General features: G+C 25.7%; 4 protein-coding genes across 4 annotated transcripts; 2 read left to right on the top strand and 2 right to left on the bottom strand.

Annotated features, from left to right (window-relative positions):
* Nucleotides 1–279: 279 nt before the first annotated feature.
* OCT59_026042 (uncharacterized protein) lies at nt 280–2,494 on the bottom strand (the record flags this gene model as incomplete). The annotated part of the gene is made up of 7 exons (XM_025316252.2): nt 280–469; nt 556–908; nt 991–1,012; nt 1,086–1,244; nt 1,331–1,556; nt 1,637–2,254; nt 2,327–2,494. 7 exons carry the CDS (start codon nt 2,492–2,494, stop codon nt 426–428), a joined length of 1,590 nt encoding a protein of 529 aa, XP_025180947.1. The 3' UTR covers nt 280–425.
* Nucleotides 2,495–2,716: 222 nt separating this feature from the next.
* Nucleotides 2,717–3,690, top strand: OCT59_026041 (uncharacterized protein; the record flags this gene model as incomplete). The annotated part of the gene is made up of 5 exons (XM_066142899.1): nt 2,717–2,749; nt 2,968–3,014; nt 3,204–3,305; nt 3,442–3,483; nt 3,576–3,690. The coding sequence occupies 5 exons, from the start codon at nt 2,717–2,719 to the stop codon at nt 3,688–3,690; spliced, it is 339 nt and encodes a 112-aa protein (XP_065992471.1).
* A 3,471-nt stretch (nt 3,691–7,161) lies between these two features.
* OCT59_026040 (uncharacterized protein) lies at nt 7,162–8,829 on the bottom strand (the record flags this gene model as incomplete). Its single annotated transcript, XM_066142898.1, has 4 exons — nt 8,562–8,829; nt 7,603–8,349; nt 7,242–7,483; nt 7,162–7,173 (listed from the first exon to the last, which is right to left on the bottom strand). The coding sequence occupies exons 2-4, from the start codon at nt 8,324–8,326 to the stop codon at nt 7,162–7,164; spliced, it is 978 nt and encodes a 325-aa protein (XP_065992470.1). The 5' UTR covers nt 8,327–8,349; nt 8,562–8,829.
* A 7,391-nt stretch (nt 8,830–16,220) lies between these two features.
* OCT59_026039 (uncharacterized protein) lies at nt 16,221–17,243 on the top strand (the record flags this gene model as incomplete). Its single annotated transcript, XM_025308358.2, has 8 exons — nt 16,221–16,359; nt 16,446–16,457; nt 16,556–16,597; nt 16,664–16,735; nt 16,825–16,875; nt 16,960–16,995; nt 17,074–17,145; nt 17,236–17,243. 8 exons carry the CDS (start codon nt 16,221–16,223, stop codon nt 17,241–17,243), a joined length of 432 nt encoding a protein of 143 aa, XP_025180950.2.
* Nucleotides 17,244–18,181: the final 938 nt, after the last annotated feature.

The raw sequence follows: 18,181 nt of genomic DNA, 5'->3' as shown, positions 1-18,181 counted from the left end.
AGTTATTCACGTATCAAAAAATAAAAGCTAATTTTTTTCTAAAAATAATATTTATATTATTTCTGTTATTCGAGGAGAATTAGCTAATGCAACTATTACCAGAGCAACCAAATCGATTTTGGCGAATATCGGGCGTCAACTCGATCCAATTCAATTAAATTTGTGAATGCACTCATTGTTTGTTATTTCATTATTTATGAATTAAAATTTTTTAAACAAATTAAATAACTATGTGAGTGACTAGGTATCTTACTCGAATCATAAATCTCAAATCTTTCTGATGATCACGCTAAAATTAATGGATTTTATTAATTACAGTACTAAATTTGATGCTTACATGTAAATTAATTATCTAATCATACATTATTATCAATACAATAAAAGTAAATAAGTAATATACAATATATAATCAACTATAACTATGATTACAAAGGAGCCAAAGCGTAAACTTTATTATTCACCGCTTGACCTAAAAAATAAAATGAAAAATCAATAAATAATTTTTTTTTTTATGTTTAAAATTAAAATATCATATTAAATACAAATTTTACTTACCATAACCACTTCCAACATATACAACACCATTAACAATACTTGGACCACAATTAAGCGCTCCTATGGTTTGAAATTCGAATAAAGTTTCACCAGTTTCAGCGTTTAAAGCAAATAATGTACCATTAGTATCGTAACTTGGATAATAAACTACCCCATTAGAATATGATATTGGAGCTGTTCCGCCAGATTGTAATTTATTTGCTGTTTGCCATAATATTCCTCCTGTTGTAATATCAAGCGCCACAATTGCACCACTATATATTGTAGATGGACTACCTGGTGCAGGTTTATCCAATACATATTGCAGATTATTAGCATTTGCTTGTGATACAAAGTATCTTTTTCCATCAGTCCTATTTAAAAAGATTTTTTTTTTAAAAAAAAAAGGTTAAAACATTATTCTTTGAAAAAAAAAATTCAATGAAAGATAATTACGCGCAGCCAAATAGAGATCCGCCTTACAAAAAAAGTACATATTAATATTATTTCTTTTGGAATCAACGGCTTTATTTTACTTAATTTTAACTTACCACCCACGGCTCCGGGACCAGAATTAGTAGACCAAATAATTTCGCCAGTGGCAGCATTTAATGCCCATGTAATCCCTGATTTTGCAGTTGCAATAACAAGTTGAATGCATTCGCCAGACGAATAACATGTATTAACAAGTAAGGGCGCCTGACCAAAATCTAATTTTGTAAAAAAGAAAAAAAAAGATATTTTCGGTATCCCAAAATTTTAATTTTCAACATAATAAACATCAAATAAAATTTACCATAATCAGGTCCAGCCGGAGTTGGACAATTTTGTGGATTCGTTTGATTAAAAACACAGGCAACAGTCCAATTATCTAATCCTGCTGTTTTTCTTGACCATACTATTTCTCCTGTATCTATATTTAATGCAAGTATAGCATCAAAATGATTATTAGGATCATGACATTTCATCATATCTACACTATTCGTAGCATTTGCTACGCAATCTGCTACATAGCTCGGAGTCTTTAATAAATAAAAAAAAAAATATTAATAAGATAAATAAATTACATTGAATTTTATTTAATTTTTTTCAATCGTCATACCTCATAATTATTTCCGGTAGCAATATAAACCAATTTATTTACAGGATCAATTGCTGGTGCAGAACCCCAAACCGCATTTCCAGAATATAAATCAGATCTACCATTGTTATCAGGTAACATAAAAGTTTTCCAAATAATATTACCAGTTTTTAAATCTAACTTGACAAAACTTCCTCTAAAAGTACAACATTGATAATTTGGTATACTTGATGAAGCTGCTTCTTCTTTTGAAGAAACTCCAACATATACGCCACCATCATAAATTGTAGCAGATTGTGTTATAATTGCATGAGGATGATTATCAAGTAATGTACTCCAAACAAGTCTACCATCAAGATCAACAGCTACGATATAAGGATTTGAACCATTATCTGAAACTTGAGTTCCAAATACTAATAATTTTTCTACGGGATCTATTGCAATAGTTGTGCGACTTAAGACTCTCGGATCTGATGGTTGTGGTATATATGATAGTGATATATTATAAGCCCAATTAATTTGACCCGTTTGTGCATTTACCGAATATAAATTTCCTGACCAATCAGGAAAATAAATATTATTTTGAAAAGTAACAGGAGTAGCTGAAACTGAACTCCCTGTCTCAACAATAAACTTAACCTATAATACGACGTCATAAATTAAACATGAATAATTATTAATTTTTTTTTTATTAAAGCATGAAATTCTAACCTTTAAAGAACCGACATTAATTGGAGAAATTATTTCCTCTTCATCACCGTTACGATTATTATTTATACCAGTTCCACCGAAACTAAGCCAATCTTTGTAAGAAAATACATTTATGACATGATGAGTGAATAAAATTGAAAAGAAAAATATCGTACGAATAAGTTTCATTATGAAATTAAAATTTATTAAATTAAATTAATAAAATTGGAAGTTCCATACTTAAAAAAAAAATTAAATTTTTTTCTCTAAACCATTAGTAGATAAAACTACTTTAATAGGAATAAGATTTTTCTTTGAAAAGTTAAACAATGTAACAGATAACAAAACTTTTTTTTGTTACGCGATAAATAAATTGTAGATCGGTACTTAATTTTATCATACGTAAATATTATGTCACGAGGATATCAAATAAAGCCATTTTTGGTTAAACAAAGATATTGAATAGTGATTCGATAAATCGATGATTCTGATTATCGTCCGGTTTTTTTTTTGCTTAGATAATCCGTTGACTTTAAATTATCCGTTATAGTAATTAGTAAGGCCATAAAATGTTGTAAAAAAAAATTGATTTGTTTGATATTCATGTTGTATAATTTTTTTTTAAACCGAATATAAATTATTTATCCTTATTAAATATTGAGCAAATTATAAATACTTCAATAATTAAAACAACGGTGGACTTTGCAAAGTGGGTTTTTGTGATTAACATTGGAAATGATTGTGTTGTAGTCCAAAAAGCTTTTAAGTTACAATGCTGAACTGAAAAAAAAAATTTTTTATAAAAGAGAATGTATATTATTTAACAATAACTTTGTGGTGCTAATTATAAAAATATTTCGTTCTAATATTATATAAATATGATACATTGATACCACAGTAAACAATCACCAACCTTTTACTCCTTTATTTTTATTATATTCCATTCTATTGTAGCCGAGGTAAAATATCGTTCTCTACCACCGAACAAATTTAATCTAATGTAAGCTATATGTACCGTGAATTTATTGATTTCTAAATAACAAGGAATGAATTTGCTAACTAAAAATTAATTATTAATTATCGGTGCCACTGAATTGTATTCCATTATTCCATTTAAATCGCAAATATATTTTCAGCGTTTATCTTATCATTTTCCATAAGATTGCACTTCAGTTCAAGTAAAGACTTCAATTGATACGTCTCTTCTTTTTAGACTTGATACATTGACGTAAAATTTATTTTTAATAAGTTTAAGTTCATCAAAAAATAGCAAGAGGACCTGTCGCAAGCTGATTACAGCGGAGGCGAAGTCTATACTCTATAGTTGTCCGGAGCGAAGCGAAGGACTATATATGTTTACGCACTATGATGATCTATGGAAATAACGTGTAAATTTTCAATCACGTGAGTTTCTCTGTCCAGGAATTCCAAGGCGTTATGCTGCTAATCAGCAGAAAATTACCGGAATTCCAAGGCGTTATGCTGCTAATTAGTAGAATATCGCTACATCTTTATTTATTATACCTCGCTCCGGACTTACAACGGTTCCCGTTTCCTAGTCATATGAAGACTAAGTTCCATGCGTAGTTACTGCAGTTACATAAATCATAGAAGCATGCTAACCTGGAATTGTTTTTCAAGACGTATTGCATTCTTCTGTGTATAATGCTATATCCCCTGCAACTGTAATTTAAAACTTTTTGTTAACGCTCGCCTTATTCTTGAAAATTCTAACAATGTAAATTATTGTCAGACGAAGCCAAATTATATCTTAATATAAATTTTATAGATTTAGCAGAATACAATCATAAACAACAAACTCAAGTGTATTATTCTTCTGTAATGTTGAGATTCTTAAAAATATCTGATCTCCCTCTTGATGAATTAAAAATTAAAAGTAGGAGTACAAATTATACTTTTGTGAAATTTAAATCCATCAGAAAGACTTTGCAATATATAGTACTAGGCTAATTATTTGTAATCTTTAAGATAAAGTAATTAATGCAATTGTTAACAGATTCTCACATTAATTGGTAAACATATCTTTATATCTTGAATTACATTAAAGGGGTAGTATATTCCCATTATAATTTACCCTTTACTTTGAAGCAATTCAAATATTTAGTAACACATATGAAGAGTTTTCCATAAGTTCAATCTAATATTTAGGATTACAAATTTACAATATTTTTTATTTATTAATTTAATGTTTAATTATACTGTAACAAATGATGCATGTCAGGTTGAATATCAGTTATCAACTGACGCAAATTGACACTAGAGGCAATAATTTAATATAAATCAGAAATTTTTTTTATTCATATCACAATTTATTTCCGAGATATTTTTTTTTATACACACTTTATTAGTCAAACTCATTTGGCTGCTAGTTTCTTATATATAAAATTATAATACTTTACTAATAAGCTAAAAGATAAGTAAAGATAATCTGTTACTATTTGTTAAAGAATTAAACTTGGGTCTATATACTGTACTAACTTAGACTTTTCTAATAATACTTCTCTATTAACCATAATTTACACTCCTTACAACTACATAATGATTGATAAAATCCTTGTTTTAATTCGACACCACCTGGTAAGATAATTAGTTGATTTTTGGGGCTGAGCGAATATACTACCCAATGAAAGATATCCATTATAAATGTTCTGTTTATCATATTACTGATATCTATTCCCATCAGGGACTACTTTGACCATTTGCCATTTCTCTTTTGAGCATGCCTTATACTGTAAATAAATAATAAATGTATTTTCCAATTGGAATATTTTCAATCTTTTTATTATTTTTCATTAGATTTAAAGGTGTCACTGGTTTCTTTTGTTAAGCAGAAATAGATACTGAATGGATAAGAATTATGATTGTTATTATATTGACAAATTAGAAACAATGACCAGATTCATGTTTTTAGTCTCAGTTTGTTCTCTATTATAACTTCACGTATTATTAATTGTATTGGACATTTTACTTGTAATACTTACTATAAATATGTTATGTCTGATTTTATGGAAATGTATTTTCATTTTTCAACTTGTCTGATTGATACTCAACTGAAAAGATATCAGAAAGTTGAGTCAGATCACAAGGAAATGGCGATACTACGGGATCATCGATCAGAAGCAGCACAAATTCTTTAAAAAAATTTTATCCGTTATTTCTGTAAAAACTTCGTAAAAATGAGCCTTTCACGGAACCATTCACGGAAAATGTAAATAATTCGATAAAAAATTCCGTGATATAAGTGATATTAATTGAGCCTTTTACGGAAAAAAAGATGGAATGTAAGGCTTTTTTTATAAGGAAAATGAAATAACTTGAATTGAATATATTATAAGTGAATATATTCTGAAGTAAGGTATAATAATAAAGATTATATTATTAAAAAAAAAAGAAAAAAAATGATCTTTTTATATTATTTTTAATTGTAATACAAGATATCAAATATAGACGTAATAAACTTTTTCTTATATGATTTAGTTGTATTGTAAAGGATTTCAATATTGGATGTCTAATAAAAATATTGGTAATTAAAATCCCGCATATTCCTTTTATCACATCATGAGAAAAAAAAAACACTTTTGGCATGAGTCAATTGCAGATTTTTTATATACAACAAATAAGTATTAGTAGCGCTATTCGTCACTGCAGTATTCCTAATTGGAGAGGGATATCGGTCTTCGATATTATGTAATGTTTTAACTTTCTCATGAGTCAATTATATTATAAATAAGTAATAATTGGGGACCTGTCTAGCAAAACAAGGGGTTGAGACCAAAAAAATTTTTTTTGAGATTTTATTATAATTGTAATTTTTAGTAAAATTGACATATAATTATCATATAAACTTAAAAATTTTTTTTTGAGACCAAATCCCTTGTTTTGCTAGACCAGTCCCCAATTATGTTGTAATAAATGTATTTTCGTCATTCGTCAACAAACATGATACTGCGCCAAAATTTGTTGAGGCACGTGATGTTAAGCATGTGACGAGAATCACGAGATTAATACAGCTACGCAATACGCAGCACCTAATCGTATCAAAGATTTTCTCGGCGAATATCAAATGCCGATATATAGCAAGAAAAGTAAGATATTTGGAACATCTATAGGGCCAGTAAATTGATTAGCATCATGATGACATGTTTAAAGAAGACCTCCTTATACAACATAGATCACGCGATCAAATAAATAGGAATAGGAAATGTAGGATAAACGATCAGCGTTGGTAAATATTGTAAATATGTAAATATTACGAATCATTTTTATTGTATCTCTTTTCTATTCATGAAATTCATAAAATTGGAAATTTCTTCATGGCGTGGCTTATCTATTGATTAGTTTATTTAGTTAGATAACGAACGCATTATTTTAAATTCTTGCAGTAATGACTTTATTTCGCTCAAGTTTCAATGATACAAATTTGTTTTAAAAGAAATTTTATTGTGAAATTGTGAAATTGTGAAATTTTTTTTTTTTGAACATAATCTTTTTTTTTAAATTTTTACCAATAAATAAAAACAGAAGAATTATAAGAATCTAACGTGACGTACACACACTTTTTTTTTAAAAAAAAAGCTACGTAACCACATAATCACGTAACCACATAACTATACATAACTACATAACTTACTGTACATAACTACGTAACTAAATAACTAAATAACTATACATAATAAACTACATTAACTAATACATAAACTACATTAACTAATACATAATATTACATATAATCTAATATTTTTTATCGTATCATATTTTCTTAAAATCCCATTTTCTTTTTCTTTTTCTTTTTTTTCTTTTACGATAGAAAATAAGTTTTTTTAGTACAATAATGCTTACAAATTTGTCTACAAAAATAATGATCACAATCTTTACATCTTTCAGTAGTTTGTTGACACCTTCTACAAGAGAATACCTTACATTTATAACAAGATTTTTGAGGACATGAATTACAAATTAATGCATCAACATGACAAATATCACATTCTTTAATTATTCTATTTGAAGAATTTAAACATTTTTCTTCATTACAATAAAAAGTGTAACATTCTAAACATCCTTTATCTAAATCACAACTCATACAAAAATTATTTTGTATAAGACAGTTCCCACATTCCATAGTAAATGTTATATTTTCTCTACATTTCTTACAAAGATCTAAAAAAAAAGGGGGTGATTAATATTATATAAAAACAATTTTTTTGGGGGAGGGGTGTGAAATAATGATTAATGTTATAATGTTATATATATATATTTAAAAAAAAAATTTAACATACCGATATCAAGTTGAATAGAATTTTCAGTATTTAACGTTTTTAAGGCTCTACTAAGTTCCACATAAACAAATTTATAATAAGAAACTCCAGAATCAATATTTAGATTTTGAGACATAAGTGATCTCGTATCCATATCCTTACACCAAAGTACCCTTAATTTATTTAATTTTAATATAGGTTGAAAAGGTTCAAACCATGTTAAAGCGGTTCCTAATTCACGAAGGGATAAACAAGAACAACCTCTTAAACTTATTTCTTCTAAATTCGGAAAGCCATTAATTGATTCCCAGATAGAAGTACAATTTATACTTGTAAAATCTAAATTAATAGTATTAACAGCATCTAATAAATTATATTTTTTAAGCATATTAATTAAATTTTTAATACATTTATCATCAATTCTACGTAATTTTTGTGGAATTGATGAAATATATTGTAAATTACTTAAATATTCTTTTTCAATTCGTTTATGTTCCTCAGGAGTTGTAAAATGAATGTTTCGCCATAATGGAGGATACCGTTGAACGAATACGAGTCCTTTACATGATATTGCTAATGAACGTAAAGAATATATGTCTATATATCGACAAATATCAACTATTATTTCGTAAGGAAATGTGATAAAATGTGGTTTGGTATTTTCATTATTTTTGGTATTATCATCATTGTCGTTGTTGTCGTTGTTGTTGTTGTTGTTATTGTTGTCGTTGTCGTTGTTATTCATGTGTGACTAAAGTGATTGATATTCTTTTGTTTTTTGTAGGATAAAGAGAATTAGAAATCGATTTAAATTATAAATTATTTTCGATAATGCAATATATGTACAATAAATTTTTACCTATCCAATTAAATCAAGCGTCATAAGAAATATATATATATATTAGAAAACGGTTACAATAGTAACATACAAAAAAAAAAATAATAATAATAAATAAATATAAATATAAATATATATTTACCTTTTGTAAACAATGAAAGTAAAAAATCTGATAATAAACTCCCAAGTATTATAAAACGAACTAAAAAAAAAAAAAAAATTAAAATTTCCGTTTAATGGATTGCATTAATTTAAATTTTTTTTTTAAACTTTCTTAAATAAACCAATGGGATTTTTTTAAAAAAAAATGGGATTAAAAAAGGGGTAAAGAATCTACAAAAAAATTATTGGTTTATATCAGTTAAAATGAAAATTATTTATTATTTTTTTTTTATTTATTTATTTTTTTTTTAAAAAAAAATAAAAATAAAAATAAAAAAAACAAAAAAAAAAGATTAAAAGATATTAAATTAATGCCAAGTATTATATAATTTACCTTTTATGGAAATGGCGTGGGAATTAAAAAGATTGATTATGTTACAAAAAGAATATTCAAAATATTCAAAATAAAAAAAAAAAAAAAATCGACGTAGAAATCGCAAAAACAACACGTCTAAACAATAAAAAAAATGGGACAAGGGTATCTTTTATATTTAATGTAGTATCACGTAACACTCTTTTAACTCTTACTTGAGCAATTTCGTTATACGACAATAAAAAATTGCAGATTAATCGTCGCTGTAATCATGAGAGGATCGACTGTGTAAACTTGGCCGAACTAAATATAGACATTTTGCACCTCATTCATTCCGCTTATTTCCCATATTAAATATATTTTAATTTACAGTACGAATAACACGTGGTCTTCTTCAATAGAAATTGTGCTCAATATCAACACATGATATTAATTTAACTTTCTGTAACCCAGGGTGTAGAATCGGCAATCGAATTATATATTTAACAAAATATCCGAATAATAATATTATTTTAATGATTTGCATTGTTAAAGTATTTATTTGTTTCATATAATTGGTGGTTATAATCTTAATATTTGAAAATCACAAGCAAGTAATAAATGTTGTAAAAGTTGTAAATATGTAAATTATAGTAATCATATATAAAATATTTAGTATTTATGAATTAAAACGTTAAGTCCGACTTGTTATACAAAGCGATAAACGATATTACTTTCTCCACGAACAAATTCGGCGGCGCAGAAAAATTTTCTGCGTTTTTTAGATGTCTCTTTTTATGCAATGGATCTCAGTTAAATCGTTAAATTATTATTGAATATAAACTTGAATTAATTCCACGTATTCATGTAATAATGCAAATAAACTCGCTCACACGATATACGGTAATTATTTGAATCATTAAGCGTTAAAATTTAAATATTACGAAAATAACAATCGACATTTTGAGAAAATATTTTAACTTTCAGGATTATTCTTTATTATTATAATTATTTGTAACTTCTTTGTCATTCCTAATAAATTACTATTATTTTGTTTCAAGGTACAGTCATTCCTTGATATGACGAATTTTCTGTCTAAATACTTTCATAATACGAAGATTCGGTAATACTATAACGAAATATTCTATATATCATAACGAATAATCTGTATATCACTATAACGAATTATTATTATTACTTTAAATATTTTAAAAGATAATTAATATAATTAATATTGGTACAAAAGTAAATTACACGATTTTTAAAATTTTTAACATGAAATTTTATTATATCACTATATAAATTCTTTTAAAATAAAGTAGAATTTTATTTCGAGCAAATTTCTTTCTTTTGTGCTGCTGTAAGAAGTTTATGTTTCCTAGGGACTTCATTAAGTTGTTTATTACTGGGTTTTACATGTTGGGCTTTCGGTATTTTTAAAAAACAGCCAGAGTAAAAAACGACGTAAATAATATGAACGTATCCATTATTTATTAATTTTATGATGTGTGATTACGACATCGAGAAATGTTTTGTGATAAGTAGTCCTTTTATATAGTAAGATTCATTTCGCAAAATTCTTCGTTCATAAAATTTTAAAAAAATTCGTTATAAAAAATAATTCTTCAGTATATTTATTAAAAAACCAGAAAAAAATCAAGTTGGAGAAAAATAAAAGACCACACGAGAAACAAAGATACTTTTGGAAATCAATATATGAGAATTCAAATCAAAAGGAACATAAAATATATTGTTTAATGATAAATAGTTAAATCACTTAGTTTAGATTAACGTAATTTATAATTTTATAGAACTGGTTTTTTAGAAAATATAGAAAAGTACAAAAAAAAAGATGAAAATGTAGAAAGAACAAAAAATATTAAATAAGTTAAAAATGTAAAACGTATTGAAGGAATTTGTTAGTATAGAATTACTACGGTATAATTATTTGCGTTATTTTCAGGTTTTTACAGTTAGGTCATTTTTCACATTATGTCCGAAACACTGTATAGGATATGGTGATGGCAAATAGCACATCACTTTGATATATTGGACGAGTATATAATTAGTTGTCCAATTATATTCGGTCTAAGTATTTATGTAAAAGTTCATGTAGTAATGTAACATTTTATATTTTTATATAATAAAGAAATCTCTTTTTTAAAAAAATTCGGTATAAAAAAAATTCGTTATATAAAAATTATTTTATATACACAATTTAACTTTGTCGAAATTTAATCAGTAAAATTCTGTTTTTTTTCGTATATTAAAATCCGTACCACGTTCAAAATTCGCTATATTGTGTTATTCGTTATATCAAAATTCGCAATAAAAGAATAAATGAAATTAAAATAAATATTGCTTATTCTAATTTTAAATAAGTTTTTGCAAAAAAAATTACAAAATTACCTAACACTACTTATTTTTTTAATTCCGGCGGGTACTGGTCGTCGAATTATTATATGATTCCGCCATTCATTCCTATTCTATATAATAAAGATGATATAGAACAACGCGTATACCGCCCGTATACAAATTAAATAAATCGTTATAACGTTATAATATCCTGATACGTCATTTATAAACGTAGAGAAAATAATTAACGAAAAAATCAGATCTTCCAAATCCAATGAATTTTTGGTCAATGATAAAGGGGCTCTTAAATAAAATTAGTAGGGTTTATTTTTGTTAATTTCTTTTATTTATTTATTTTCTTTGTCAAAAAAAAGAGCGAGAAAGAAATACGTGAAAAAGAATATTTCGTTATATTTATTATGTATCTTGTGAGTCGTGACAATAACATAATCTGCCGCCGCAAGTTTTAACTAAGATAGTTTTTATTAAATACTGTATAAAGTTTATTGTTTTACATAGTAAAACAACATGGACGAATTTAAACGCAATAAAGTCGATACCAAAAACTTTACACCCAATTACCCAAACCTAATAAACTTTAATATTATACAATTTATTAACTATTAATATGTTTATTTTGAAATAATCTATAATTTACATCATTCAAACTTATGAATCATTCTGATAGCCGAACTTCGATGATTTCGTCATTAAGTGATACCAACGAGTAACGAAAAATGCGGTCATGTATTTTCAATGAAAATATTTATTTTATCAGTAGATTTAAAAATGAAAGTAATAAAATTATAATATCTAATTATATCCATTACGAATATATTTTAAAAAAATAATTTCTTAATCTTATTAAGATTTCTTTAGTAGTAATAAACTTGACGAACTTGGTATAACGATCATTCTTAAAAAAAATTGAAAATTTTGTTGAAATTAATTAAATTATAATTAAAAATTAAAAAAAAATTGCTCTAAGAAATAGAGTTCAAATGAAACTTAATGGAATGTTTGATTTTCAATAAAGTTTTAATGAAATTTATAATAAAAGTATTAAATAATTAATTGTATCCATTATAATTTATATTACATAACCCACGTGCCATATTTGCACAGCATAATTTCTTCTCTTATTATCCATCATAAAGATTTAAGCAATGAGTAATAACAAAATCCACAAGAAAATAAAAGAGGCCTTCAATAGAGGATTCAATAATTATGTTATATTATTTTCATCAGCTGCAGGTAAGTTTTTACTAACAGTTCCTAAACTGATTTTGAATACTGATAAACTAGCAAAAAATCAGAATAAACTGTACTTACGTATTCCACGTCTATTGTAAATGTTAAAGAATTTATGGTATTGTCGACAAAATGTTTGTAAATTTTTTTTATGGCTCCTTTGACCTGTAAATTTATTTGTGATCACAATATACTTTGTACTTTTCATTGAGTATATTATTCTATGTAGTTAAAATCAATTGAAAAAATGTATAATACAATAAGTATTAACCACGAGAAAAAAGGGATGTTCTTCATCTACTAGTTTTTAAAGCTTAAAATAATATTGTTATTTCGTCATTATCACGTAAATTATTTTTTGTTAACATACATTTTTATGGTAAAATATAAAGTAATATATTAAATTCAATAAATTATTTTTATATTGAACAATTTTGTACTTTTTTGTGCTTTTGTTATAGAGGAATCATACTACTTAAGAGTCGTAAGTTCTTGTAATTTATCAGTTTAATGATATAAAATAAAAAATATAAGAAGAAAAAAAATCATTAAAATAAAATTGATTTTTATTCTTTCATAGCAGTTTTTAAGTTCATCGCTTCTTTTTTTTATTACTATAACTAAATGACCTAAATTATTGTTAATTACTTGTAAATTAGCACCCATTTGCACTGTTCTAACTCCACTAACTCCAACACCGGCAAAGTCTAGGAATTTATTTCGTAGAAAAAATTATTCGTCGCATCTGCGCTATTACCGCTCTCTAATATATCTAGAGATGGTCAGTCGGTCCTGCGGTCTTTGATCGGTCCTGATCGGTCTTTAGGAAATTTTTGGAAAAGTAATAAGGCTGTGCTTCCAATTTTTTGTAGCACAACAGAACTGATTAAAGACCAAAAAGTGGTAAATTTTGGTCTCGATCTAATCACCCAACTTAGAGCTAGGCAGGTTTTTATTTTGCCAAAACCAGTATTTTTTGCTTTTTTCGGTCTTTTTCCAATTTCGCCTCTGCTGGTCTTAAAAAAAGAAGTATAAAGGCCAAATTTTGACATTTATTGGTCTTTAGCCATACTTGCTGCGCCTTAAAAATTCAAGGGTGCATTCCTTATAACTTTCCCAAAGACCGGGCAGGACCGTCCAGGACCGAAAGACCGACTGACCATCCTTAAATATATCACTTTACAGTCTTTACATAGTAACATCATAGTAACATAATTTTTGATTTTTTTGGCGCGATCGGTGCGCGATCACTAATTTGTTGGTTTATTTTTACATCTACAGAAAGTACTTCGCTCTCTCATTTTATATCTTTTTTGCCCTTTTATTTTATAAAAAAAAACTTCTCCCTTTTTCTTTGAAGTACTAAACTTTAAATCAACTATCCTTCTCCTTTTAGGTGCATTTGAACACTTTAATTTAGTATTTTTTTTTAAGAATACAGCAAAATTTTTTTACTATAATTTACTTTCACCTCTTTTCTCTCACTTATTTTTCTGACCTATTTATTTTAAAAGTACTTCTTTTTTTTTCTTTAAAAAAAAGATGTATTTCACTTTAGGGACATTAGGTACATTGCTTAGGATTTTTTTTAAAAAAACATTTCTTTTCTTTAGAAATATTTCATTTTGGAAGTTTGTTTTAGGATTCGACACTTCAACTTTGTATAGTATTAGTTGCTTTTTGATTTTTGATTCATTATTAAATAATAATTTTTTTTCAGAAATTTAAAAATTTATTATTATTATTTATTGTAAATCGTTTATGACTTATGAGTTAGTATTTCTGCAATGGTGTAATGGTAAAACACTGTTTTTTGTTAAATGTGTTGAAATATTTAATAATTTAATAAATTGTAATTTATATAAGAAAGAAACAAAAAAAAATTATAATAACCCTTTAAAGTCCTTTTTTATTTTGCAAAATTTTAATTTTTATTAAATGCGATGAATATTTTCTAAATGTTACACAAAATTAATGGAAGTTAGCCACACTTTGAATCAATCATATTCAAAAAAGGGGTGCAGTGAATAATTTTTACCGCATGGCGACCATGGCGTGGTGCATAAATTTACTCTATTTCGTAATTTCTGTAATTATATAAGTCAGTTTTTTTTATTCATTCTAAATAATTAATACGCTTAAGCCACTACGATCATTGCAGTCATTTTAAAAGGTTTATTTATTAGGTTTCACTTTATCCAAGAAATTATTATAATAACGTGACAATTTCATTTCATGATGTGTGTAATGTGTTTCACATGAGTGTAGATCCATGTTTGGAGCAAAAAGCATTTTGTGCAATACTAGGTAAGTTGCACTGCATTATAAGTTTTACGGATTATTTCGGATACAAAACTCCGTTCAGACTTTTTTTTCTCGTTATAATATTTTTTTTTTAGCCCTTCTTTCGGAGCTTTATTTTAAAAAAATTCCATGTCTGTCATTCGAAGAGAATTTGCTTACGCAGCAATTAATCGATCAATTGCATTAATAGACTATAATGTTCACACTGATATGCACAAACAATATGAATTTAAGAAACAAACAGTTCTTGCTGATAATTCTCTTACAGAAGATGAAAAAACTTATGCAATAAGATGGGTATCTAAAGATTATGATCGAGATAAAATTCTTTTTAATTCAGGAACAAAAAGAACTTGTGAAAATTGTAATCAAAAATGTTTAGCTACGTTATATTGTGAATTTTGTGTTAGAAATTATTTAAAAGCAAAATTTTCAAATTGGACATCTGGAAATGATGATATTGATAATTTAATCCAGAAATGTCAAATAGAATTAGCTAAACCAGATACGATAGTTGAATGGATTCCATATAATAATTTGCAAAATATCAGGTATCTAACAAAAGGTGGATTTTCTGAAATCTATACAGCAGTTTGGATTGATGGAAAATATGAAGAATGGGATTCTAAAAAAAAACAATTAATAAGATTTGGAGATCAAGATGTAATACTTAAAAGTTTAGAAAATGTTGAAAGTGCAAATCAAAGTTGGTTTGAAGAGGTTTGTAATTTAAATAAAATTTAGAAGAAGCTAATTGACCAGTTTATTTATTAAATCTTTACATTTTTATAGGCTAAATCACATTTAACTATAAGTAATAAATGTCCTGAAATTGTCCAATGTTATGGTATAACACAAAACATATCAAATGGAAATTATATGCTTGTGATGGATAAAATGAATATAAATTTAAGAGAATATTTGCAACAAAATCATAATAAGCTTACATGGAAACAAAAAATCAATATAACTTTTGAAATAGTTAGGGCACTTTATTTTATTCATTTTGAGAATTCAATTCATAGAGATTTACATTCAGGAAATATATTGTATTCACAACTTAATAGTTGTTGGCAAATTAGTGATCTTGGATTTTGTGGACCTGCTGATAAATCATCAAAATGTATATATGGAAATCTTCCTTACATAGCACCTGAAATTATTAATGGAAAAGAATATACTTTTAAATCTGATATTTATAGTATTGCAATGCTTATGTGGGAAATTGCATCACAAAAACCACCATTTATTAATCATAAACATGATTACAATCTTGCAATGAATATTATTAATGGTATTAGACCAAGAATAGTATCAGGAACTCCTGTTGAATATAAAAATTTAATAGAAGAATGTTGGGATGCTAATCCATCAAAAAGACCTGATACCAAGACACTTGCATTTAAAATACAAGAAATGAACTTATATTATCAAAGTATGACAGATGAATCAGAAATACATAATAATCTAGAATTTAATGAAGCAAATAATTTAGTAAATAGTACAAATAACATATTATTTACAAGTAAAATTCATCAATTTGAAAATCTACCTGAATCAAGAAATGCAACAGAAGGTATTGTATTTAATACATATTGCTTTTATTATTTAAATAAATAAGTAATAATAATAAAATCTCATTATTCATACTAAAATAAAAAGAGGAGCTAGAAGGTACAAATTTAATATATAAAATCTTTTTTATTTTTTCAGATTATTTGTACTCTTATCATTTTGACTTTTTTTAACTAAAGTATTTCATTTTTAAATAGCATTTCATAGTAAATCATATGATTTTAGTATTCCCGCTAATAGTAAGTATTTTTTTTTATTATACTATATTGTTAAATATTTAATTATTAATTTTACATTTTTTTTAGTTAATGATTTTAATAATAAATCAAGTAATCAGAATAATAGTAGAACATCAAAAATAAATAGCTTTTTTAAAGGTTGGTGAATTTATCCATATATTTCAATGATTTATTTTTTTTTATAATAATTGAATAAATAAACAATGAATTATATTTAAATTTTTTAGCCAATAGTAAAAAATTATCCAAAATATTTAAAAAGCTACAAGTAAAAGATGGTAAGTAAATAATCTAATATTATTATTTAGTGCAAAAATTCATTAAACAATAATTTATTTCAATTTAATATAAACAAAAAACAGTGCAACAAACAAAAGGTCCAAATGTTAATTTTAATGGTAAGACTGACAAATATACATTTTAATTGACCATTCTTATATTTTATTTTTTTAATTATTCTTATTTTGTTACTAAAGATGATGAAGATGAAGTATACAATAACCCAAATCTTCATTCTGAAGAACAAGATGAATTGGAAATTCCTAATGGTAAAAAATTCATTATTTTAAAATGTAAAAATATTTAATTTAATTTACTGATTTTTATTATTGTAAATATTTTTTTTTTTTTTTTTTTAGATATTTAGATACAATGTTACCATCTCTTATTACAACTATTTTTTTTTCTATCATTGTTAATGATTTATATTTTTTTTATATTTTTAAAAATTATTTAAACACTACTAAGATTAGAGTAATAAGATTTCTTACAAATTTCTTAGTTTGTAATTTAAATAATTCATATGCGTAAAATTACTAACGCTATATTTTAAATAAAATTTTATAAATTTATATTTATATTTGTCATTCAAAAATATTTTTTTCTTGATAATTTTTAAATGAAATCTATTAATTATTCCAAAAGTTAAAAATGTGTTTAAGAGGTGTATATATTTAAAAAGTTTATAAGATTGAAGTTACATTTATGTGCGCAATCCAACATATCAAAGATTTATTTGATATTTATCTTAGATTGCTAAATTAGGACAAAGATTTTAATTTTAAACAATTTATATTAAACTATTGAAGGGTTAACATCACAAGAATGCGCAGGGTGAAAAAAATAATTATGACTTATCGTACGGAGCGAAGCGAAGGACTATATATCATATATGTCTACGCATTATGAAAAATGGTCGACCACGTGAGTTTCTCTGTCCCTCATGTGACGTCATCCAATGAAATCGCAAATCTAAGTTTTTTCGCTCTGAACTTACGACGATTTCCGTTTCCTAGTCTATTTTTATTACAAGTAAAAGGCCATTTTTCAGGAGGAGGTAGATTTAAGTGCGAGATATTTTCATTAAGCAGGCGCTGTAAACGGAACATGAATGATGTATTTTAAATTTATATTATTTGATTTTGAAAATATTTTATACTTCTTTAAAGTAAGACATGTATTGACTCGAAGAATAAACATTCGAAGGCGTAGTTGAACATAGAAAATTAAGTATTATTCACATATAGTACATTCCATACATCAAAATAGGAAATACGATTTTATTAAATAAAAAGGCGTCTTTTA

This window comes from Rhizophagus irregularis, chromosome 6 (genome assembly GCF_026210795.1).
Source record: "Rhizophagus irregularis chromosome 6, complete sequence".
Classification (NCBI taxonomy): Eukaryota; Fungi; Glomeromycota; class Glomeromycetes; order Glomerales; family Glomeraceae; genus Rhizophagus; species Rhizophagus irregularis.
The sequence above is the reverse complement of the archived record's forward strand: the minus strand, read 5'-3'. Positions and strand labels throughout refer to the sequence as shown.